The sequence below is a fragment of the Anomaloglossus baeobatrachus genome, chromosome 8, assembly GCF_048569485.1.
Source record: "Anomaloglossus baeobatrachus isolate aAnoBae1 chromosome 8, aAnoBae1.hap1, whole genome shotgun sequence".
NCBI classification, from domain to species: Eukaryota; Metazoa; Chordata; class Amphibia; order Anura; family Aromobatidae; genus Anomaloglossus; species Anomaloglossus baeobatrachus.
In genome coordinates, this window is record NC_134360.1 from 35561205 (window position 1) to 35587791 (window position 26587).

General features: G+C 41.7%; 2 protein-coding genes across 3 annotated transcripts in view; one reads left to right on the plus strand and one right to left on the minus strand.

Annotated features, from left to right (window-relative positions):
• The window catches only part of LOC142249119 (coiled-coil domain-containing protein 3-like), a 41259-nt gene extending 31372 nt beyond the window's left edge, over positions 1-9887 (plus strand). For both annotated transcript variants that reach the window (XM_075320713.1, XM_075320714.1), the window contains exon 4: positions 9267-9887. In XM_075320713.1, coding sequence (XP_075176828.1) covers positions 9267-9551 — 285 coding nt within the window. In that variant the 3' untranslated portion in view covers positions 9552-9887. The remainder of the gene's footprint in view (positions 1-9266) is intronic.
• An 11208-nt stretch (positions 9888-21095) lies between these two features.
• Positions 21096-26587, minus strand: part of CAMK1 (calcium/calmodulin dependent protein kinase I) — a 142152-nt gene continuing 136660 nt past the window's right edge. Inside the window, exon 12 of the mRNA XM_075321446.1 lies at positions 21096-21485. Coding sequence (XP_075177561.1) covers positions 21343-21485 — 143 coding nt within the window. The 3' untranslated portion in view covers positions 21096-21342. The remainder of the gene's footprint in view (positions 21486-26587) is intronic.

The following is a 26587-nucleotide window of genomic DNA, read 5'->3' on the forward strand; positions in this document are numbered from 1 at the left end:
TAGAAAGAAGGCGGTTCGCCGGCCAGAGCGACGTCGCAGGACAGGTAAGTCTGTGTGACGGGGGTAAGCGAGGTTGTGCGCGACGGGCAGCAATTTGCTCGTGTCGCACAACCGACGGGGGCGGGTACGATCGCTTGCAATCTCGCTAGCGAAATCGCAGCGTGTAAAGCCCGCTTTAGCCACAGTGGGGAGCGGGGCCCAGCAAGTTCCATACTACTGGGCCACGACGTTGAAGTTAAACTTAGTGCCAGGAGGCAGGTCACAGATCATCAGGCAACACCATATGGGACGGGACCCAGACGAGCTCCCTTCAGCGGCAGCGGCACCCAGAGACTTGGTTTACCCAGTTGTCAGCGTCTGCTTATTGACTGAGTGAGTACGAGAGTGAACCCCTTCATCCCACGGCATCCCACACAGAGTCCCGGGGCATCCCCTTACCCGTGGAGGGCTACGACACCTTACTGCCCCACTCCATCACCCTGGGTACTCCAAACGGCAGCGGCGGTACTCCCAATTACCGTATACAAAGGTGGCGTCACAAACTATATATCCATTCCCCTGTAAATACCCCCTTTCATTTGAGTTGCCGCACGACCCCCGGGTCCGGAGACCCTTGAGGCACAACGAACCCGGATCCAAGCAGCTCGGCTGCTTCCACGGGGGCGGCACATATATATATATATATATAATACACATATATATATATATATATATATATATATATATATATATATATTATATATATCTTCTGATTTTTTGTTGCTGATGCATATTGCGCTCCTCAGCTTCTACACAGCATGTCACAAATGTCATTGTTTCCTATACCTGAGACATTTCCTAGTACAATGGGGAAAATAAGTATTTGATACACTGCCGATTTTGCAAGTTTTCCCACCTACAAAGAATGGAGAGGTCTGTAATTTTTATCGCAGGAGACAGGATCCCCCCAAAAGAAAACAAAAAAACAGAAAATCTCATTGTAGGAATTTTAAATAATTAATTTGCAATTTATTGCAAATTTGTTGAAATAAGTATCTGATCACTAACCAACCAGCAAGAATTCTGGCTCTCACAGACCTGCTGTTTTTTCTTTAAGTATCTCCTACTCTGCACTCATTACCTGTATTAATTGCACCTGTTTGAACTTGTTACCTGTATAAAAGACACCTGTCCACACACTCAATCACACTCCAACCTCTCCACCATGGCCAACAATAAAGAGCTGTCTAAGGACACCAGGGACAAAATTGTAGACCTGCACAAGGCTGGGACACAGGACAAAAGGCAAGCAGCTTGGTGAGAAGGCAACAACTGTTGCCGCAATTATTAGAATATGGAAGAAACGCAAGATTACTCAAGCTTACCCAGTCTGGGCTCCATGCAAGATCTCGCCTCGTGGGGTAAGGATGATTCTGAGAAAAGTCAGGAATCAGTCCGGAACCACATGGGAAGACCTGGTCAATGACCTGAAGAGAACTGGGACCACAGTCTCAAGGATTACCGTTAGTAACACACTACACTGTCATGGATTAAAATCCTGCAGGGCACGCAAAGCCCCCCTGCTCACACCAGCTCATCCAAGCAGTTTGAAGTTCGCCAATGACCATCTCTGTGATCCAGAGGAGGCATGGGAGAAGGTCATGTGGTCAGAGGAGAGCAAAATAGAACTTTTTTGGTATCAACGCCACTCGCCGTGTTTGGAGGACGAAAAGGATGAGAACAACCCCAAGAACACCGTCCCAACTTTGAAGCATGGAGGTGATTTTTCTGCAAAGGGGACAGTAGGATTGCACGGTATTGAAGGGAGGATAGACGGGGTCATGTATTGCGAGATTTTGGCCAACAACCTCCTTCCCTCAGTAAGAGCATTGAAGATAGGTCGTGGCTGGATCTTCCAGCATGACAATGACCCTAAACACACAACCAGGACAACTAAGAATCGGCGCCGTAAGAAGCATTTGAAGGTGCTGGAGTGGCCTAACCCGTCTCCAGACCTGAACCCAATAGAGAATCTTTTAAGGAGCTGAAACTCAATGTTACCCAGTGACAGCCCCGAACCCTGAAAGATCTGGAGAAGTCGCCGAAAAAAACCCTGCTGCAGACCTGTGCAAACCTGGTCAAGATCTACCGGATACGTCCGACCTCTGTAACTGCAAACAAAGGTTTCACTTTCTACCAAATATTAAGTTTTGTTTTTCTATTGTATCAAATACTTATTTCATGCAATAAAATGCAAATTATTTATAAATCATACAATGGGATTTTCTGGATTTTTTTATTCTGTCACAGTTGAAGTTACCTATGATAAAAATTACAGACCGCTCCATTCTTTGTACTTGTAGGTGGGAAAACGTGCAAAATCAGCAGAGGATCAAATACTTATTTTCCCCTCTGTATCTTCTCCAGCTCCATCCTATTTGGATTTATCACTCACATATTTTATAGTCTCCATCTTCTTAAAACTTTTCATTCTTCTTGGAGTCTTCTCAAAAAAGATCGTCTACACAGCGCATCACAAATGCCATTGTCCTCTTCAGTTTCTGAATATCTGAGACACTTATTAGATTCTTCACACGTCATATGTTAAACTAACATCTTAAAGTTTCATCCATTTCACAGTCTTCTCCAGCTTCTTCTTACTTTACACACTTCGTGGAATTCTCTCAATCAACAGTTATTTAACACAGCAAATTTATTATGAACTAGCTGCAGTATCCGGCATTGCCCGGGATAGTAACTGTCTCTCTGTCTCTCTCTCAGTCTCTGTGTGTGTGTCTCTCTGTCTGTCTCTTTCCTTGTCTGTCTGTCTCTCTCGATCTCTGCCTCTGTGTGTCTGTCTGTTTCTCTCTTTGGCCGTCTGTCTCTTTGCCCCGGCTGTCTCTTTGCCCCGGCTGTCTCTTTGCCCCGGCTGTCTCTTTGCTCCGGCTGTCTCTTTGCCCCGGCTGTCTCTTTCCAGGGCTGTCTCTTTCCAGGTCTCTCTGGCCGTCTATCTCTCTGTCTCTTTCCAGGGCTGTCTCTTTCCAGGTCTCTCTGGCCGTCTATCTCTCTGTCTCTCTCCAGGGCTGTTTCTGTCTGTGTCTGTCTCTCTCTGTCTCTTTGTCTCTTTATGTCTCTCTCTATCCATCTCACCACCGACATCTTATTACCTCACACATAAGCTTCTTATACTAACAGTTTATTTTCTTCCTATAGCAACCACTGACAGTTGCTATTTATAGCCTGCAGCTCCCACCTCCATTCAGTTTAATAGAAGCAGGATTTTTGTAGAGTAAGTGTAAAGCACGGGGTTACATTTTTCTGCCCAAACACAGTCTATGACGTTCCCTGAGTGACATGGGGCGTCTGTGCAAAATTTCGTGATTGTAAATGCGACGGTGTGGATTCCTTTAGCGGCCATACATAGACACATGCACACACACACACATGCATACACACACATGCATACACACACATGCATGCATATACACACACATGCATACACACACATGCATACACACATGCATACACACATACATACATGCATACACACATACATGCATACACACACATGCATACACACACATGCATACACACATGCATACACACATGCATATGCATACACACACGCATATACACACACACGCATACACACACACACACATGCACACATGCATACACACACACATGCATGCATACACACACATGCATGCATACACACACATACACACACATGCATACATACACACATGCATACACACACACACACATGCATACACGCATGCATACACACGCATGCATACACACACACATACACACACACACGCATACATACACACGCATACACACACACGCATACACGCATGCATACACACACGCATGCATACACACACGCATGCATACACACACGCATGCATACACACGCATACACACATGCATACACACACACATGCATACACACACACATGCATACACACACACGCATACACGCACACATACACACAGGCACACATACACACACGCACACATACACACACGCACACACATGCATATTAGTATTAACTAAATATATCCTTGATATTGTATATATGATTAAATTTTTTTTAAATGCATTTTTTTAAACACACATGCATACATACACACATGCATACACACACGCATACATACACACATGCATACATACACACACACATGCATAAACACACACATGCATAAACACACACATGCATAAACACACACATGCATACACACACGCATACATACACACATGCATACACACACACACACACATGCATAAACACACACATGCATAAACACACACATGCATAAACACACACATGCATAAACACACACATGCATACACACACGCATGCATACACACACGCATGCATACACACACGCATACAAACACACACGCATACACATGCATACACACACACACGCATACACACACACACGCATACACACACACACATATACACACGCACACATACACACGCACACATATACACACGCACACATGCATACACACGCACACATGCATACACACACACACACATGCATACACACACATGCATACACACACACATGCATACACATGCATACACACACATGCATACACACATGCATACACACACACATGCATACACACACACACACATGCATGCATACACACACATGCATACACACACACATGCATACACACACATGCATACACACACACACATGCATACACACATGCATACACACACACATGCATACACACATGCATACACACATGCATACACACACACATGCATACACACATGCATACACACACACATACATACACACATGCATACACACACACACATGCATACACACACACATGCATACACACACATGCATACACACACATGCATACACACACACACATATATGCACACACACACACATGCATACACACACACATATATGCACACATACACACACACACATGCATACACACACTCAGCTTTATATATTAGATTCCGCATCTTGACATGTCATAGACTGTTTCCAACTTCACAAGAGGTTTGTCCAAAAAGTCCCAATAGGTCACCTTTTGGAGTATTAACTAAATATATCCTTGATATTGTATATATGATTAATTTTTTTTTAAATGGAATGTCAGTAAGATGACCATGGAACAAGAATAAACCCCGTTAAAAATGAACTTTTAATGATAGCATTAAGAGGTCGAGTGACCAACAACACACAAAAATGCAGAAAAAAGTAGGGTGCAGATTGTATAGTAACAATAACTAGATGGGAGATGAAAATAGGCTGGCCCTAATCTGTTTCTCCCTACCTAGCAATGGAGGTTAGACGCCCCAGGGTTGTGGCGCCCCCATTCACCGACTGTTATACCCAACACTGACTAAAAACACCATATATACAAAAATGTTGTCTCTGGATACTGTCATCACATAAGTTACCATTTTGTGGCCCACCGTTGCACTGCTATGGAGGCCATTGATAATTTTTGTATATATGGTGTTTTTAATCTCACACTGCACTCTGACCAATATTAGTCAATGAGGGAGAGCAGATGTCAGCTTTTTTCTTATTCAGATTCTGGATGAGCAAAAAGTCGCATCGTGCTGCGATTGTCAGTGAGAGCCGTGTCACCCACATCCATACAAGTCTATGGGTGCGAGTGAAACATCGAACTGCACTCGGATGACACCAGAGTGCAGTGCGATAATTGCATCATCTGACAATGGAGGAGATGGAACAATTAATCCCTCCTCCTCCGCAGCTGTGATCTGATCTTAGAATCAGATCCCAGTGGCATGACACTCAGCTCACGTTGGCAGCACAGCGTGAGCCAAGGGTCATTAGCATATCGCACCAGATCGTACGATTGTGTGAATCCAGCCTAACCCTTACACTGGGGTCAGACGGCCATATATTATGTCATGCGAGACATTCGGCCGGATAACGCTAATGACTTTTGGCTCAAACTCGGATCCGAGTAACATTCCCTGTGATCCGATTCTTGCATGTGAGAATTGGGGCACAGCTGAGAAGATGGAAAACGTAATTTCTCCATCTTCTCCTTTATCTGTGTCAGCGTAAATTGGACTGTACTCGGATGACATCCATGCAGCCATTGACTTCTATGGGTTCACGAGAAAAAAAAGCGCTGGTCGGCATTGCCCCATAGTATAACACTGGAGCGAGGGCTTCCCAATAACACATCGGACAGCACTCGCCAATGTTATATGCTCATGTGAACGACCTCATAGAAATACACGTAGTAGAGTTGTCTCCAACGTCTTATGGTGACATTATTCCGGCTTCTTAAAACCTGACACACTTTGTGTTTCACAGACACTATTCATGTCCAACAACCCCAAAGTTTGGTACTTTGTTCTGCAACTACCGCAAAATCCACGCATTTTCCGCAGCGTGGGCACATAGCCTAATACTTTTTTTTGCCACAAAAAAAGCGCTAGGGCTTATTTTCGGGTAGGGCTTATTCTTGGGGAAACCTGGTTGGGGTAAGTTTACCCCCCCCAAAAAAAAGCAGACCCTCCATTCACAGGAGAATCATACTTGCCGGACGTCTATGGCGCTCCCAGGTCCTCCTGTGATCTTCGGCGTGAGCTCCCAGCAGATATGGTCCATGTGGTCCTCCCCTACTTCTGGCCGACACACTCGCATACATCAGATCACACACTCGTACTCATATATATATATACACACACACACACACACACACACTCACACACACACACTCATCACATCCAGCAATACCGATTGCTTTCGTCCAGCAAGGGAAGATAGAATGCAGTACAGTGGAGCTCGAGGACCTATGGTGGAACGCATAGACGACTCTGTGGTGGAACACAATGCTTTCCACTGCATGGACACTGCGTTATTGAACCGTGACTAGGGCTTATTTTCGAGATAGGGCTTATGTTTAATCCTTACACCGAAAATGCTGAAAATTCCAGCTAGGGCTTATTTTTGGAAAAATAAGGCCTCCATGCACCTTACGTTCAACCATCTGTTGTGTATTGAGGCCTATATATTATGCTCCTCCAGCACATGATGTCAGGGTGAGTAAAGGATTGGACAGTTTGTATTCGACACCTGATCCTTTTATTCGCAGAGGAAATAAGCCACCATCAGAGGTGTCGAGTAGCAGCTCACTCATCTCTCTCCAAAGAAAACACAAGAACGATCGTCCGGGGGGGGGGGGGGGCTGGGGGGGGCAGATAGTTGAATGCTCATTCAGCCGACAACTAACGGACATCTCATATATTCGGGCACCTTATAGATTGTAGATCTTATCTAGATCAGCACTTGGCCTGGTTCCATATGTTTGTAGATTTACAAGGAGGACACATTTTGTAAAGTCTTCTCCAAGCATTAGATATTTTGGAATCTCTATTATTATTATTATTATTATTATAGCGCCATCAATTCCATGGCGTTTTACATGTGAAAGGAGTGTACATGATCGAGACAAGTACAATAATCATAAACAATATAAGACACAGACTGCTACAGAAGGAGAGAGGTCCCTGCCTGTGAGGGCTCACAGTCTACAAGGGGAGAGAGGTCCCTGCCCGCGAGGGCTCACAGTCTACAAGGGATAGGTGAGGATACAGTAGGTGAGGGTAGAGCTGATTGTGCGGCGCTGTATCAGACTGAGGGCTACGGCAGGTTGTAGGCTTGTCAGAAGAGGTGAGTCTTCAGGTTCCTTTTGAAGCTTGTCAAGGTAGGCGAGAGTCTGATGTGTTGTGGCAGAGCATTCCAGAGTATGGGGGAGGCACGGGAGAAATCTTGGATGCGATGGTGGGAAGAGGAGATGAGAGGGGAGCAGAGGAGATCTTGTGAGGATCGAAGGTTACGTGCAGGTAGGTACCGGGAGACTAGGTCAGAGATGTAGGGAGGAGACAGGTTGTGGATGGCTTTGTATGTCATGGTTAATGTTTTGAACTGGAGTAGTTGGGCAATGGGAAGACAGTGAAGGGATTGGCAGAGAGGAGAGGTCAGGGAGTAGCGGGGGACAGGTCGATTAGCCGGGCACCATAGTTTAGAATAGATTGTAGGGGTGCGAGACTGTTAGAAGGGAGGCCACAGAGCAGGAGGTTGCAATAATCCAGACGGGAGATAATAAGGACATGTACTAGGGTTTTTGCAGCTTCTTGGGAAAGGAATGTATGGATCTGGGAAATATTTTTGAGTTGGAGGCGACAGGAGGTGAAAAGGGCTTGGATGTGTGGCTTGAAAGAGAGATCAGAGTCTAGGAATACTCCCAGGCAGCGAGCACGAGGGACCGGGGAGAGTGGGCAGCCATTGACATTGATGGATATGTCAGGTGGGGGGGTTGAGTGAGGAGGAAAGACAATGAATTCTGTTTTGTCCATGTTCAGTTTTAGGAATCGAGCAGAGAAAAAGGATGAAATAGCAGACAGACATTGTGGGATTTTGGTTAGTAGAGAGGTAATGTCAGGTCCAGAGAGGTAGATCTGCGCATCATCAGCGTAGAGATGATACTGGAAGCCGTGGTCCTCTATGAGCTGTCCCAGGCCAAAGGTGTAAATGGAGAACAGCAGGGGTCCAAGAACTGAACCTTGGGGGACCCCGACAGATAGGGGGCGAGATGAGGAAGTGGTGTGAGAGTGGGAGACGTTGAAAGTTCGGTTGGATAAGTATGAGGAGATCCAAGATAGGGCCAAGTCTGTGATGTCCAGAGATGAGAGAATCTGTAGTAGGAGGGAATGGTCTACTGTGTCGAAGGCAGAGGACAGGTCCAGAAGGAGGATAGAGTAGTGTCGCTTGGCTTTGGCGGTTAGTAGGTCGTTGGTGACTTTGGTCAGGGCAGTTTCAGTGGAATGATGGGGTCGGAAGCCAGATTGTAACCGGTCAAAGAAGAGCAGGAAGAGAGGTAAGAGGACAGTTCAAGATGGACATGCTGTTCCAGTAGTTTTGAGGCATAGGGGAGAAGTGTTATGGGGCGATAGCTAGACACAGAGGAGAGGTCAAGGGAGGGCTTTTTGAAGATGGGTGTGATGGAGGCATGTTTAAGGCATGAAGGGAATACACCAGTTGTGAAGAGATGTGCTGGAATAGACACTAACCCATCTTAACAAATCTTTTCCAATCTTCTCCAAGCTGACGCTATTCATTGCATCTTCACCATCTTAAGATGTGACTCGTTTTCTACATCATCTTATTAGTTGAGACCTTACACAATATCTTAAAATAGTGATGATATGCTAAGTGTCTGATATCTCTGATCTTCTCTCTTGAAGCTGATGTGTGACTCGGTACAGAGGGCCTTACTAGAAGAGGAAGAACGGTCAAAAACCTTATCCCAAAAAGTCAGATTCTTGGAAAAAGCCAACGCACATCTTCGAGAGAAGGTGAAGAACCTAAAACGAGCCTTGCGTCAGGCAACCGAGGACAATAAGAAAGAAGTTCTGTCCAAGCAGCTATTGGAGAAGGACATAAGTCTTCATATGGATAACCCCAAACAGAGCAAGAAGATGATATCAAGACCGACCAAGAAAGCAACCGGGAACAAGATGGATTCCTAATCTTATTATAGAGGAACTTAGGACCAAGTACTGGATTCTGGAGGCTTAGTAAAAAGGACAAATCCGCTTCTCTTCGGTTCCTTTGAAACAAATTTATGAAAATCTGTATAATATGCAAAGAGTGTGCGTCATGTATATATACTATAAAAGTGCGAATATCCTCGGTTTCAAGGTAGATCATCTGCTTTATGGTCCAACTCAAGAATTATAAAATTGGAGGTGCTCAAGACTTTTAGAGAAGAAGCTGTTGGTATGGATACAATGTGGTTACTGTTCGCTGGTTCCATGTAGATACATACAGTGTGTCCACCCATATCCTGTCCACCGCCATTAACGTGACAATAGCGGCAGCTATAGGCATAGAAGTGGTGTCTAGGTATAGTAAAGTAGCCATGCGCTACGCAATGAAACAACCTATAGCGCCACCTGCTGGAAAACAACGGAGTTAGCATTTTTATCTTGAAAACGGAACAAGATGGAGAAAAAAAGTGAATGAAAAAATTGTAGGGCATCATCAATTCAATACGAATCGACACCTTGCATACAGAAATGCTATGATATGAAACCCATGAACCCCCAAAACATTGAATGCTGGTCACGCATATGGCGCTCATTTAACTTTGATGCTCAAAGTGGCCCCCGTCAGCTGCAATGCACATCTGGCCTCTGCACAGCATACTGTATCTTGCTGCACGCTGTGCAATACGGTAGGTGACACGTTTGCACAAGCATCTGTGATACGTCGTCGTAGGTCCTGCAATGTTGGTGGAGGGGTCGCATACACCTGCTGTTTGATGTGACCTCACAAAAAGAAGCCCAATGGGGTCAGGTCAGGTGAGCGGAGGCCACTCCACACAGCCACATACCCAATGACTTGTAGGAAGGTCTCCATGAGGTATCGCTTCACGTCCGCAGCCTTGTGAGTTTTACACGTTCTCATCATAGCATTTCTGTATGCAAGGTGTCGATTCCAATTGAATTGATGATGCCCTACAACTTTGTAATTCACTTTTTATCTCTATCTCGTTCCGTTTTCGAGATAAAAATGCTCTCTCTATTGTTTTCCACCAGGTGACGCTATAGGTGATTTCATTGTGTAGCACATGGCTACTTTACTATACCTAGACACCACTTCTATGCCTATAGCTGCCGCCGTTCTCAAGTTAATGGCGGTGGACAGGATGTGGGTGGACACTGTATAAAGGACATTACTTTGCCATTTTAGTCATTTTTCTGTGTGATATTCGGCTGTATCGATACAGTTTGGCCTCCATATTGTAGCATTTACATTAAAAATGTAAAAATCTGGACCTTATTCTTGAGACAGAACTTAAATCACCAAGGAATTGTGTTTGGACCGGTGCAACATTGCCTAATAGTCACATTACCTACCGGAAGTATACAGTCTGTTTCTTGCCATTGTATATGCAACGTATCTGCAAATATCCAAAAAACCTCAATATATATTGTAGTTAAAAAATGAACAATAAAACAGGAATTTTAATAGTTTCTTTGTCCTATTTCAGCAATTTAATGCATTTAAAGGGATTGTCCATTTTATTTTTTTGCAGGTTAGATGCATTGGAGGACATTTTTCTATGGAATAAGGAAACGGTTCATTGGCAGGTTATAAAGTAAAATTGAAAATGCGACCTAGAAAAGCTGGAAAGGCGACAAAACCTAAAATTACAGGTTAAAAAAAAAAAAGTGATGGAATTTCATGGCCTAAGAAATAAGTATTTTTGTACCGACCTCAAACGAGAGAGAAAACGGAGGAAATTGGCTCCTTCGTTACAGAATATAATATTTTCATGTGGTTACACAACCTCTGCCGCAGATATCATTATATCACTAAGAATAGGGCGTTTCATGCGCGAAGAAACCGGATCTCACATTCCTTCCACTACTAATGGATAATACAGAACCTGAGGACGAGCGAAAGGGCAGCGAAAATAGGTCAGCGCTACTGCTATAATGGGAATGCTCTAGCGATGTACTGTATATACCGCTAGTCCATAATGATAAAGGGTGACCGCAGCGGAGCTTCCATATTTAAAGTCATTCTTGCCTCTATAGGGGCAGTATTATAGTAGTTATATTCTTGTAGATAGGGGCAGTATTATAGTAGTTATATTCTTGTAGATAGGGGCAGTATTATAGTAGTTATATTCTTGTACATAGGGGGCAGTATTATAATAGTTATATTCCTGTACATAGGAGGCAGTATTATAGTAGTTATATTCTTGTACATAGGGGGCAGTATTATAATAGTTATATTCCTGTACATAGGAGGCAGTATTATAGTAGTTATATTCTTGTACATAGGGGGCAGTATTATAATAGTTATATTCCTGTACATAGGAGGCAGTATTATAGTAGTTATATTCTTGTACATAGGGGGCAGTATTATAATAGTTATATTCCTGTACATAGGAGGCAGTATTATAGTAGTTATATTCTTGTACATAGGAGGCAGTATTATAGTAGTTATATTCTTGTACATAGGGGGTAGTATTATAGTAGTTATATTCTTGTCCATAGGAGCAGTATTATAAAAGTTGTATTCTTGTACATAGGGGCAGTATTATAGCAGTTGTATTCTTGTACATAGGGGCAGTATTATAGCAGTTGTATTCTTGTACATAGGGGCAGTATTATAGCAGTTGTATTCTTGTACATAGGAGCAGTATAATAGTAGTTATATTCTTGTACATAGGAGCAGTATTATAGTAGTTATATTCTTGTACATAGGGGCAGTATTATAGTAGTTATATTCTTGTACATAGGAGCAGTATTATAGTAGTTATATTCTTGTACATAGGGGGTAGTATTATAGTAGTTATATTCTTGTCCATAGGAGCAGTATTATAAAAGTTGTATTCTTGTACATAGGGGCAGTATTATAGCAGTTGTATTCTTGTACATAGGGGCAGTATTATAGCAGTTGTATTCTTGTACATAGGGGCAGTATTATAGCAGTTGTATTCTTGTACATAGGAGCAGTATAATAGTAGTTATATTCTTGTACATAGGAGCAGTATTATAGTAGTTATATTCTTGTACAAAGGCGCAGTATTATAGTGGTTATATTCTTGTACATAGGGGGCAGTATTATAATAGTTATATTCCTGTACATAGGAGGCAGTATTATAGTAGTTATATTCTTGTACATAGGGGGCAGTATTATAATAGTTATATTCCTGTACATAGGAGGCAGTATTATAGTAGTTATATTCTTGTACATAGGGGGCAGTATTATAATAGTTATATTCCTGTACATAGGAGGCAGTATTATAGTAGTTATATTCTTGTACATAGGGGGCAGTATTATAATAGTTATATTCCTGTACATAGGAGGCAGTATTATAGTAGTTATATTCTTGTACATAGGAGGCAGTATTATAGTAGTTATATTCTTGTACAAAGGCGCAGTATTATAGTAGTTATATTCTTGTACATAGGGGCAGTATTATAGTGGTTATATTCTTGTACATAGGGGCAGTATTAAAGTAGTTATATTCTTGTAGATAAAGGCGCAGTATTATAGTAGTTATATTCTTGTACATAGGGGCAGTATTATAGTGGTTATATTCTTGTACATAGAGGACAGTATTATAGTAGTTATATTCTTGTAGATAAAGGACAGTATTATAGTAGTTATATTCTTGTACATAGGAGGCAGTATTATAGTGGTTATATTCCTGTATATAGGGGGCAGTATTATAGTGGTTATATTCTTGTACATAGGGGCAGTATTATAGTAGTTATATTCTTGTACATAGGGGCAATATTATAGTAGTTATATTCTTGTACATAGGGGCAGTATTATAGTGGTTATATTCTTGTACATAGAGGACAGTATTATAGTAGTTATATTCCTGTACATAGGGGGCAGTATTATAGTAGTTATATTCTTGTACATATGGGGCAGTATTATAGTAGCTATAAGTGGTTATATACAAGTTACAGGTATGTGTGCTCCATTATGGTTCTGCTTTTAACTTCATCTAGGAGGCCACATGGCACATGAAATACATAATATAGTGTAGGACCCCCCCTATTGAGATTTGCCGTGACTTTGGCAGGGGTGGCTCAAAGAATTGATCAATTATTTGCTAGAAATCTAATTTTTTATTGTAGTACAGTTGGAATAAATCTGTGAATTTGCACCTTCTATATGATGCATGCCAATTTCAGATCGTGCTGGTTCCCTTTTTTTCTACAGTATGATAGTAGTTATATTCTTGTACATAGGGGCAGTATTATAGTAGTTATATTCTTGTACATAGGAGCAGTATTATAGTAGTTATATTCTTGTACATAGGGGCAGTATTATAGTAGTTATATTCTTGTACATAGGGGGCAGTATTATAGTAGTTATATTCTTGTACATAGGGGCAGTATTATAGTAGTTATATTCTTGTACATAGGATCAGTATTATAGTAACTATATTCTTGTACATAGGAGCAGTATTATAGTAGTTATATTCTTGCACATAGGAGGCAGTATTATAGTAGTTATATTCTAGTACATAGGAGGCAGTATTATAGTAGTTATATTCTTGTACATAGGGGCAGTATTATAGTAGTTATATTCTTGTACATAGGGGCAGTATTATAGTAGTTATATTTTTGTACATAGGAGCAGTATTATAGTAGTTATATTCTTGTACATAGGGGGCAGTATTATAGTAGTTATATTCTTGTACATAGGGGGCAGTATTATAGTAGTTATATTCTTGTACATAGGGGGCAGTATTATAGTAGTTATATTCCTCTACATAGGAGCAGTATTATATTAGTTACATTCTTGTACATTGGCGGCAGTATTATAGTAGTAATATTCTTGTACACAGGAGGCATTATGGTACTATTATAATCTATATATGATAAGTATATGTCATTCTCACACGCTTTGATGTTGCGGAGGGTGACGGAGACACATAAATGACTTTTCAACCATAAGTAAATCCCCACTTGCTTAGATAATGGCGTTTGTTATGGCGCTCATCCCTCGCTGTCGGCTTTTATTACATCAGAGAAGTTCAAAGCCTCTTCTAGGAACAAAGCAAACAAGAGTCGACCGCAGAGGAGCGATATGACAGCCTGAATAGGGAGCGTATGTGTTCAGGGCGGGTGACAATGCTCGGCAGGGCTGGATATCTGACCAAGCGAGCCCAAATATCCAGTGACATCTCCTGGTCCTGACACACATGACTGGACTGAGCAGAATAGATCAATGTGAATGATGACACGCCGAGGGAGAGTTATCAAAACTGGCATTAGATAAGAGGATCGGTCTCCTAAAGCAATCAGTCCATTTCTCAGCAGACATTTGGAAAATTAAATTAGTAATGTAATTGGTTTTAATGGGCAACTGCACCATTTTTTTCTTTGCACTACACTTTTCCTAACTTCATATTGACCAATAGTATAAAATTGCAGCTTCTTACAGCTGCCACTAGAGGGAGCTCCCTACACACAAATTTTAAAAACCTGTGCACAGTGAGCTCCACCTAGTGGTGACTGCTGGTAAACAGAAGTTGTTTTTAATTTCATTTTTGCACAATGTTATTTGGCAAAGGTTGATAGCGTTTTATGTTTTTTTTTGATGGTTTTAGATGTAGTATTAGGCACCATAATTGGGTAAAAATAAGGGTTAACAAAGACACCCCGAGTGGCCTGAACAGGAGATAACAATACAGAGAAAATAAACCGCTATAATATAGACCAGGAACCTGCGGCAGCTCTCTAGATTTCATGTACAACATATCAATGAGAGTCAAGATCCAAAATGCACAAGTAGCAAAATAAGGTTTTATGTGGAGGGGAGTAAAGAGAGATGTAATTTGTAGGTTTAGTGAAGACCCCAGAAATGCAGCATGAAGACCCGCCACACCATGACCACCAGAAAAGGGGTATTCAGACCATATTAATGACCTATCCAAAAGATAGGCCATCAATATGCAATAAGACGAGCCCATCCAAGCATTTGACTGATCATTACAAGTATTTAGCAGCCGAGCATTGTAGTGCCCGCTCATCACTATTCAGTGATGCATCGTATTGCAGCATAAAGATAATGCACACAGTGATGTCAGAGTGGAGGGATTAACATGAACCCAATGATCACAGGACAGGAATCAGGCACACAGTGATGTCACAAGACAGGAATCAGGCACACAGTGATGTCACAGGACAGGAATCAGGCACACAGTGATGTCACAGGACAGGAATCAGGCACACAGTGATGTCACAGGGCAAGAATCAGGCACAGTGATGTCACAGGGCAGGAATCAGGCACACAGTGATGTCACAGGACAGGAATCAGGCACAGTGATGTCGCAGGAAAGAGGTAATACACAGTGATGTCACAGGACAGGAATCAGACACACAGTGATGTCACAGGACAGGAATGAGGCACACAGTGATGTCATAGGACAGGAATCAGGCACACAGTGATATCACAGGGCAAGAATCAGGCACACAGTGATGTCACAGGGAAGGAATCAGGCACACAGTGATGTCACAGGACAGGAATCAGGCACAGTGATGTCACAGGAAAGAGGTAATACACAGTGATGTCACAGGACAGGAATGAGGCACACAGTGATGTCACAGGACAGGAATCAGGCACACAGTGATGTCACAGTACAGGAATCAGGCACATAGTGATGTCACAGCAAAGAGGTAATACACACAGTTATGATTGATTGCTCTCACTCAATCAGTGAAAAACAAAATTAAAATTTTGTAGTTGTGATATCTTTTAATGGCTAACTAAAATAAAAATAAAATATGATGTTATAAAGCAAGCTTTCGAGAATTGGGCACACAGTGATGTCACAGGACAGGAATCAGGCACACAGTGATGTCACAGGACAGTAATCAGGCACACAGTGATGTCACAGGACAGGAATCAGGCACACAGTGATGTCACAGGACAGGAATCAGGCACACAGTGATGTCACAGGACAGTAATCAGGCACACAGTGATGTCACAGGACAGGAATCAGGCACACAGTGATGTCACAGGACAGGAATCAGGCACACAGTGATGTCACAGGACAGGAATCAGGCACAGCGATGTCACAGGACAGGAATCAGGCACACAGTGATGTCACAGGACAGGAATCAGGGACACAGTGATGTCACAGGACCGGAATCAGGCACACAGTGATGTCACAGGACCGGAATCAGGCACACAGTGATGTCACAGGACAGGAATCAGGCACACAGTGATTTCACAGGACCGGAATCAGGCACACAGAAGCTACAGTACTGGAATAATACATGATGTAACAGGACAAAAAAATACTAGTAATATCACAGTACAGTAATAATGCAAAAATAATGATAGTACTGTATTGGAATAATGCTCACAGTGATGCTCGAGACAAAAAATACTAACACTAAGCAGGGGCAGAATAAAAACAGAAAGCACCTGAAAAACCTGGAATAGGGTCCTGTTGAATAACCTAGAATCTCCACTAACTGCATCCGAGTGGGTACGGGCACCTCTATGGTGGGCACATCCATGGCACAGGGCACCATTATTTTGGTTTCAAGATCCCCTCCTTTTAACAGTTCTTATTTTAGCTCCCTGGATTTTTAGGAGTGTGATCTAGTTGGAGCTGGACATTAGGGGGTTAACTTCAGGGGAAGAGGGGAAAAAAAAAAAAAGTGTTCAGTTTTAGTGTTAATATGACATCATCAGCGGCGCCGTGCTGCAGAGCGTTGTCATCTGCATCCAGGATTCCATCATCAGTTCCAGATGTGAGCGGCGCGGAAATGCACCCAGTAGATTAGAGCGGAAGGACTGGATAGGCTCAGTATGTAAAGGGTTAATCCATATTCTCCTAATGGGTCCAACATGTGAGCAGGAAACCTCGGCACGGTTATGTCATCAGATACCTGAGCCGTGAGGTGTGTGCAGAGCAGAACCAGGGGTCTCTGGAGGAAGGCAGCGGGACAACGTTTCTGAGCTCAAGTCATCATTTGCATTTTTTTTAAAAATAAAAAAAAACTCTTCAAAGTGGTGCAGGATTGATTTTTTTGCATGAAATCCAATTTTTATAATTTTTACTTTTTTTTTTGCTCTAAAAAGTTGCAAAAAAAAGAAAGACATTCTCCTAAAAAGTCACAAAATTTCCACAGAAAAAACAAAACAAAAAGAAAAACCAAAAAAGAACAGAAATTATAATTTTATATATAATTTATTTATACATATATACATACAGACACACACACTATAACTAATTTATATATATATATATATATATATATATATATATATATATATATATACACATATATACACATACATACACATACATACATACATACATATACATACATATACATACACACATATATATATACATACACACGCACACTATAACGAATAAATATATATACATTTATTCGTTATAGAGTGAGTGTGTGTATAATATATATATATATATATATATATATAATATATTATATGCTGTATGTAAAATCACTTAAGGAGGAGACTGGAGAACAATTGCATGAAAATATTGCAACTTTTTAAAAGTTAAAAATTGATAAATCAGCTGCAAATATCTGGATAAATATCCCAAAAAAAAATGGAATATATAAAAAGAATAAAATTAAAAAAAAAACAACAAACAGGCAAACCGGTACAAATAAACTTTGTAAAAGAGCATAAGAAAAAAAAATGCAAATTAAAAAAACCCCAAAAAGCACAAGGTAAAAAAACAAAAAAAACAAAACACCAAAAGCTAGAAAGAAAAAAAAAAAAAAGTGGCCTCCAACCACAGTTGTCAAACTGCAAATCACAGAATTGCTTGGCAGAGGCATGCTGGGAGTTGTAGTTGTGCTAAAGCGGGAAACCATGGCTTTTGCCAAGTTAAAGTAGAATTGGAAAATGTATTTAACAAACTCAGAAAAATTGTTAAAACTCAATCCAAATGTAAAAACGTTTGGATTATAAGAAAGGTGTCCAGGTCCGGCCCGTTTCTGCTCCACTTTATGGGCAAAATCTCTTTCACCCATGGATGGACAGATCATGCTGTAGCCTTGTGGATCCGGCCATGTGATGTCTCTAGGCCTATCAGAACAGCTGGATCCGCTCATTAACATATAGTCAGTGGTCCTGAATGGAACACTGACTGCACCAGCAGAATAGTGAGTGCAGCTCTGGAGTATAATACAGGATGTAACTCAGGATCAGTACACGATAAGTAATGTATGTACACAGTGACTGCACCAGCAGAATAATGAGTGCAGCTCTGGAGTATAAAACAGGATGTAACTCAGGATCAGTAATGTAATGTATGTATGTACACAGTGATACACCAGCAGAATAGTGAGTGCAGCTCTGGAGTATAATACAGGATGTAACTCAGGATCAGTACAGGATAAGTAATGTAATGTATGTACACAGTGATACACCAGCAGAATAGTGAGTGCAGCTCTGCAGTATAATACAGGATGTAACTCAGGATCAGTACAGGATAAGTAATGTAATGTATGTACACAGTGACTGCACCAGCAGAATAGTGAGTGCAGCTCTGGAGTATAAAACAGGATGTAACTCAGGATCAGTAATGTAATGTAATGTATGTATACAGTGACTGCACCAGCAGAATAGTGAGTGCAGCTCTGGAGTATAAAACAGGATGTAACTCAGGATCAGTAATGTAATGTAATGTATGTATACAGTGACTGCACCAGCAGAATAGTGAGTGCAGCTCTGGAGTATAAAACAGGATGTAACTCAGGATCAGTAATGTACCCGGACCAGGACCCAGTGTTTTGGACTCCTCTTCTATAGCAGGTTTATTGTATAATTGAGGTTGGCGGCTCCAGGATGTTCCCCAGTGATTTTTTTGTTGGATTATTCTTTTCCGAATGAAACACTCGGATGACCTCACTCCTGGGGAATGGTGGACGCAAAGAATAATTCCAGTCCAAACAAGATTGGAAAATTCTCTGTGTTCTGTAACCTATTCATCATTATAGGAAACAGCTGATGGATCAGTGTAAGGCGAGGATACGATATAAGGTCTCATTGTTATTATGGAAGGAAATCTACACCACATGTTACCCATAATAAGGCTACGCAACGGAAAAACCCTACAGGACATCAATACATATAGTGTAGGGTTCAGAGAGGCAACTAAGGACAATGCGTTATGTTCTACTAATCCTGTGTTCCATTTTATATTATACTCCAGAGCTGCACTCACTATTCTGCAGTGCAGTTGCTGAGTACATACATTACATTACTGATGCTGAGTTACATCATGTATTATACTCCAGAGCTGCACTCACTATTCTGCTGGTGCAGTCACTGTGTACATACATTACATTACTTATCCTGTACTGATCCTGAGTTACATCCTGTATTATACTCCAGAGCTGCACTCACTATTCTGCTGGTGAAGTTACTGTGTACATTACATTACATTACTGATCCTGTACTGATCCTGAGTTACATCCAGTATTATAGTACAGTCAGGATAAAAAAATCAAATCTTTATTTTTATATAGCGCTAACCTATTCCGCAGCGCTTTACATACAACAGGACCAGTACAGGATCAGTAATGTAATGTATGACAGTCCCCAGTCCCCATTGGGGCTCACAATCTAAAATCCCTATCTGTATGTTTTTGGAGTGTGGGAGGAAACCGGAGAACCCAGAGGAAACCCACGCAAACACGGGGAGAACATACAAACTCTTTGCAGATGTTGTCCTTGGTGGGATTTGAACCAGGACCCCAGCGCTGCAAGACTGCAGTGCTAACCACTGAGCCACCATACAGTGCTAACCACTGAGCCACCACAAGACTGCAGTGCTAACCACTGAGCCACCGAATAAGTAATGTAATGTCTGTACACCGTGACTGCACTAGCAGAATAGTGAGTGCAGCTCTGGAGTATAATACAGGATATAACGCAGGATTAGTACAGGATCAGTAATGTAATGTATGTACACAGTGACTGCACCAGCAGAATAGTGAGTGCAGCTCTGGAGTATAATACAGAGGTAACTCAGGATCAGTAAAGTTTAAGTAATGTAATGTATGTACACAGTGACTGTACCAGCAGAATAGTGAGTGCAGCTCTGGAGTATAATACAGGATGTGGCAGAATAGGGAGTGCAGCTCTGGAGTATAATACAGGATGTGGCAGAATAGGGAGTGCAGCTCTGGAGTATAATACAGGATGTGGCAGAATAGGGAGTGCAGCTCTGGAGTATAATACAGGATGTGGCTGAATAGGGAGTGCAGCTCTGGAGTATAATACAGGATGTGGCAGAATAGGGAGTGCAGCTCTGGAGTATAATACAGGATGTGGCAGAATAGGGAGTGCAGCTCTGGAGTATAATACAGGCTGTAATGTAGGTTTTTCTCCTGCATCAAGAGACACTATCTATTGTTGTTTCACATTGTCCATGTCTAGACCTCGGGCTTGTCAGTCTGGACTGTTCCCTATATGACTAGAGCCCGGAGCAGACCCTGTAAATAAAGAGGCAAAGACCGGCGAGTCCAGAAAAACATCATTTATACATATATGTACATATACAAAGAACGCAAAGTCTAAAACAGAAGTATCAGCAATGAAAACTCCATTTTAACTCTTTGCTGCCAGCAGTGGCCTACAACACAACGCACTGCGGGATTTAGATTTTGCAGCAACAGGGTTAGTACAAAACGAGCCATAAAATATACATTTGTTAACATTTTTTTTTATATATATATATTTTGCTTTTCTTGAAAAAAATCCTCATTACACATGCTTTTACATGAAACTGGGTGAAAACAGGCAAAACAGTTTATAGTAGTAGCTTTTCAGGTTAAAATTGGCCAATGGCTCAGTCACCTCCTCATCAGATTTCATGTGACTGGGGTCTTTGCTTTCACCTTCTATGTATCCTGATATAACTAAAAAGAAATATAGAAGGGGTTATACAGGTTTAAAAAAGAAAAAAAAAGGGGCTACCTTTTATAAAGAGCGCCCCCATCTGTCCACAGGTTGGATATGGTATTGCAGCTCAGATCTGCGGAATTTTTTTTTTTTTTTGAATTTTTTTTTCTCATTTCTGTCTCATTACATGTGGCCTGAAAACATTATACAAGGTAAAATTGTAGTATACATGGAATAAACAACAAAAATATTAAAGGAATCCGCCACTTGCCACAAACATTATCATTGTGCCGTTCTTTTAAAAAAAAAAAAAAAAAAAAAATTGCAAAAAAATGACAAGACGGCTTCAAGATTGCAGAATGGAATTTATATATAAAGCCCCGGTTTATTTTAAAAAGTAAAGGGTCAAGAAAATTACATAAGGTTTTATTTATTTATTTATTTTAAATATCCCAATTTTTATTTCATAATAAATAAAAATTAGTAATTTGCAATTTTCACATTGGCCACTGGGGCTTCCCCCCGACCCCTATTGCATTTCCCCCTAAAATAAGATCTGCTCCAAAAATAAGCCCTAGCAGGAGTTTTAGCCCCTTTTTGTAGTATGCGTAAAATATAGGCCCTACTCCAAAAATAAGTCCTAGTCGCGGTTCAATAATGAAGCGTCCAGGCAGCTAAAAAAGTTAAAGAATACAGCAGGACAATTCATTATAGAAAGGGCGGCCCCCAAAAAGAGAGAGCGAGACGCACACACAATGGGCGGCCCCCAAAAAGAGAGCGACAATGGGCGGCCCCCAAAAAGAGAGAGCGAGACGCACACACAATGGGCGGCCCCCAAAAAGAGAGCGACAATGGGAGGCCCCCAAAAAGAGAGAGCGAGACGCACACACAATGGGCGGCCCCCAAAAAGAGAGCGACAATGGGAGGCCCCCAAAAAGAGAGAGCGAGACGCACACACAATGGGCGGCCCCCAAAAAGAGAGCGACAATGGGAGGCCCCCAAAAAGAGAGAGCGAGACGCACACACAATGGGCGGCCCCCAAAAAGAGAGCGACAATGGGAGGCCCCCAAAAAGAGAGCGAGACGCACACACAATGGGCGGCCCCCAAAAAGAGATCGACAATGGGAGGCCCCCAAAAAGAGAGAGCGAGACGCACACACAATGGGCGGCCCCCAAAAAGAGAGCGACAATGGGAGGCCCCCAAAAAGAGAGCGACAATGGGCAGCCCTCAAAAAGAGAAAAAAGCAGCCCCCAAAAAGAGGAAAAAAAAGCGGCCCCCAAAAAGAGAAAAAAAAAAGCGGCCCCCAAAAAGAGAAAAAAAAAAGCGGCCCCCAAAAAGAGAGGAAAAAAAAGCAGCCCCCAAAAAGAGAGCGACAATGTGCGGCCCCCAAAAAGAGAGCGAGAAAGGGCAACCCCCAAAAAGAGAGAAAAAGGCAGCCCCCCCCAAAGGAGGAAAAAAAAAAAAAAAAAAAAAAAAGAGAAGAAGAAGAAGAAGAAGAAGAAGAAGAAGACAGCCTCCCCTCTTATTACCCCCTTCCTCGAAAAAACAAACAAAAAAAAAAAAAAAAATTACCAGACTCCTAAAAACTGCAGCTGGCAAGTGCCTAGAGAGGATGGGCTCTCACACAGTGATCTGCGTCACTGTCAGGTACCTCGGGTCACAATATCACTCTGCTTTCACTAACTCTGCCCGAGTGATACAGTTTCTGGCCAGTAGAGGGGGCGACTGCTGTAAAATGCAGTAACGCAGATGTCTGGGGTCTGGTAAGTGCGATTCTCTTAGGGGGTGTCTGCCTTCTTTTGGGAGTGAACTTAGCCATGTTTTCCCTAAAAATAAGACCTAGCACATTTTTCAGGACAAAAAAATATGACACTGTCTTATTATCGGGGAAACACTGTACTTCCTGTTTCATGAAACCGCACATGCACATTAGCAGCAATGAACAGAGACCAACCTTATTTATTGACACACCTAATGAGCATGTGCAAAGGTCACTGAAGAGAGGGGAGGTCACCCAATTGTACTTGGTGGATCATGTGTTACCTGTCATTAAAATCCTGCCTCTGATGATAATGAGACTGATGAAAACTGTTCCTGAAAGAGCAAAAATACTAAAATAGCCTTAAGTGTTTTGGGATGAAAATTGCAAAATTACTATTTTATTTTCCAATAAAAAGGTCACTGAAGAGAGGGGAGGTCACCCAATTATACTTGGTGGATCATTTGTTACCTGTTATTGAAATCCTGCCTCTGATGATAATGAGACTGCTGAAAGAGCAAAAATACTAAAATATCCCCAGTGTGTGGTATGAAAATTGCAAGATTACTATTTTTTTTTCCAATAAAAAGGTCATGATTGGAAAAAAAATCCAAAAATTATAAAAATAAACAACATTTCGCTTTCTGATGATGTCTTCATGATGCACGATTTCCAAGTAATTGCCCCTATCTATTCTGCCCTCAGGAGCAGAGGTCGGGAGAGGCGAATATACGTTATTAAATGTTATGAGGTCCCATGAATGAACGCACTATAATTCAAGGCAACAGTCAATCGGGTGATAAAATACCCCATTAACCTGCTATTTGGCCCCATAAAATGAGCAGTTTTATTTGTAAAGGGAGGCGATAAGTGATTTCCAGACTCATCTGGTGCCGCGTATATATGAGAAGAGGAAGGATTTGACAAATAAAAAAAAAAAAAAAAAAAACTAAAAAAAAAAAAACAACAAACTGGCAGACCTTAGATTGTCCCGACGAGACATTGCCAACCAATACGAGCGCCGCTAGAAACCCAAATATGGAAACAATAAAAAAATAAATAAATAAATAAATGTCCTGGTAATTGGTTGCAGATGACCCTGAAAGAGCTGAGAGAAAGTTTCCTGTGATTTTTTTCAGCCCCCATTTAAGAAAGTGTAAAAAAAAAAAATATAAAAAAATAAAAAATAAAATTGGGGACTATCCTTCACCAACCCTCCGATCCAGAAGACCATAGTGAAGGTTAGGGACAGGCAACCTTTTTCTAATCGGATTCTTGATCAAGGGCAAATATCTAGACTGGAGTAATGCTGGAAGTTGGGGGAACACTAGGACATGATGGGAGCAGCAGTTCTGCAATAGGTTAAGAGCCCCTGATGAAGGGAACCCTAGCGAAACCCTGGCCAAATAAATTCCCACATTTAGCATCAAGGAAAACAGGGGGTCATTGGGGGGGTGGGGGAGTGTTCATATACTAAAATACGAAGTCTGGGTTTGATAACTCATCACTAAATGATCCAAATAGGTTTCAGAAGTTATGAAATGTCATATTCCATTTTTTTACTAGATAGGTAGAAGAAAAAACATAATGCAATGTGTGTAGGAGAAGTCATATTTACATAGACCTTTACAATATATAATTAATGCACACAAAAGGGGTTAATTTAGATTTAGTATTTGGTGACCGGTCAGTGGCCTCCCCCACTTGTCTCCATTGCTTCCCACATGGTGACAAAGGTGTCGTTTAGAGGCAGAAGTGTCCTCCCTAATCTCTCAGGTCCACATACTACTCTCCTGAAATACTCTGTTCCGCTGGGGAAAGCGACCCTTCCAGTTTTTTCTTTGTGGCATCATACCATCTCCTCACAGCTCCCTGTCCTGATAAAGAGTACTTGTTACAACCCTTACAAGGTCAGGGCTATGCTCTCCTTAAATACTCTGTGCTGCTGGAGACCCCGTTCCTTCCACAACTAGTCCATATCATACAGTTTTCCCCTTATACTGATCCATCCTCACTAATTATTACTAAAGCGGACAGCTCCCTCCGGCCTTTGACAATATGCTGAAATACTCTGTGCTGCTTGTGATCCCACTCTTCCCATTATTAGTCCGTTTCCTTGTTTTTCACAATTCCCTGTCCTCACTACTATAATCCCTAAACAAGTCACTACCTTCTATAAAATGTCAGCATATACCCTCCCCCCCCCCCCCCCCCCCGATATTGTCTGTGCTGCAGGGGACCCAACTCCCTCCACAACTAGTCCGTATCCTACGCACTATGTTCCTACCATATCTCTCCATTCTCATTTGCACAAAATCATATGTGGTCACTTTTCCCTACAAAATCAGCATACTCTTCATCTGCTCTCATCCTTCCCATGACCAGATTGCCCGCCGAGGACATAATCTGTATTTCCTTCACTCTTTTGATGATGAAAGTGAGGAGTAAAGCTAAGAGGTCACTTTCCGTTCCAACAATCAACATACTCCTCTTCTGTAGGTGTCCTCCTTCCCCATGATCCTATTGACTACTGGAGATCTAGTCTGTGGTTTTGTGCTTAACTTTATATCTTGACAATTTTCTCATCTATGATCATCCAAAGGGTGAACAGGTCACTTTCCCCTACAAAAGTCAACAGACTCTCCTACTGGGGTCCTCCTTCTCCATGACTCTATTGACTAATAAGGACCTTGTCTGTGGCTTCCCACTTGTCTGTATTGCCTTTCTCTAGTCCACTAATCCTCACTTCATCATCAAAAAGAGGTAACAGGTTACTTTCCCTTTAAAAAAAAATCAACATAGTCCTCTTCTTCTGCTGACATCCTTCCCATGACCAGATTACCCGCTGAGGACCTAATCTGTGTTTCCTTCACTCTTGATGATGAAAGTGAGGAGTAGACTGAACAGGTGACTTTCCCTTCCAACAATCAACATACTCTTCTGTAGGCGTCATCCTTCCCCAAGATCCTATTGACTACTGGGGATCTGGTCTGTGGCTTTGTACTTTTCTTTATTCCCATCTTTATATCTTGACAATTCTCTCCTCTCCTATGATCATCCAAAAGGGTGAACAGGTCACTTTCCCCTACAAGAGTCAACAGACTGTTCTACTGGGGTCCTTCTTCCTCATGCCTATTGACTACTAAAGGATCTGGTCTGTGGCTTCCCACTTGTCTGTATTGCCTTCCTCTAGTCATGACCAAACTTTCCACTCCTCACTTTCATCATCAAAAAGAGGAAACAGGTGAATTTCCCTTTCAAAAATCAACATACTCTTCTGTAGGGGTCATCCTTCCCTATGATCCTATTGACACTGGGGATCAAGTCTGTGGCTTTAAACTCCCATCTTCATATCTTGA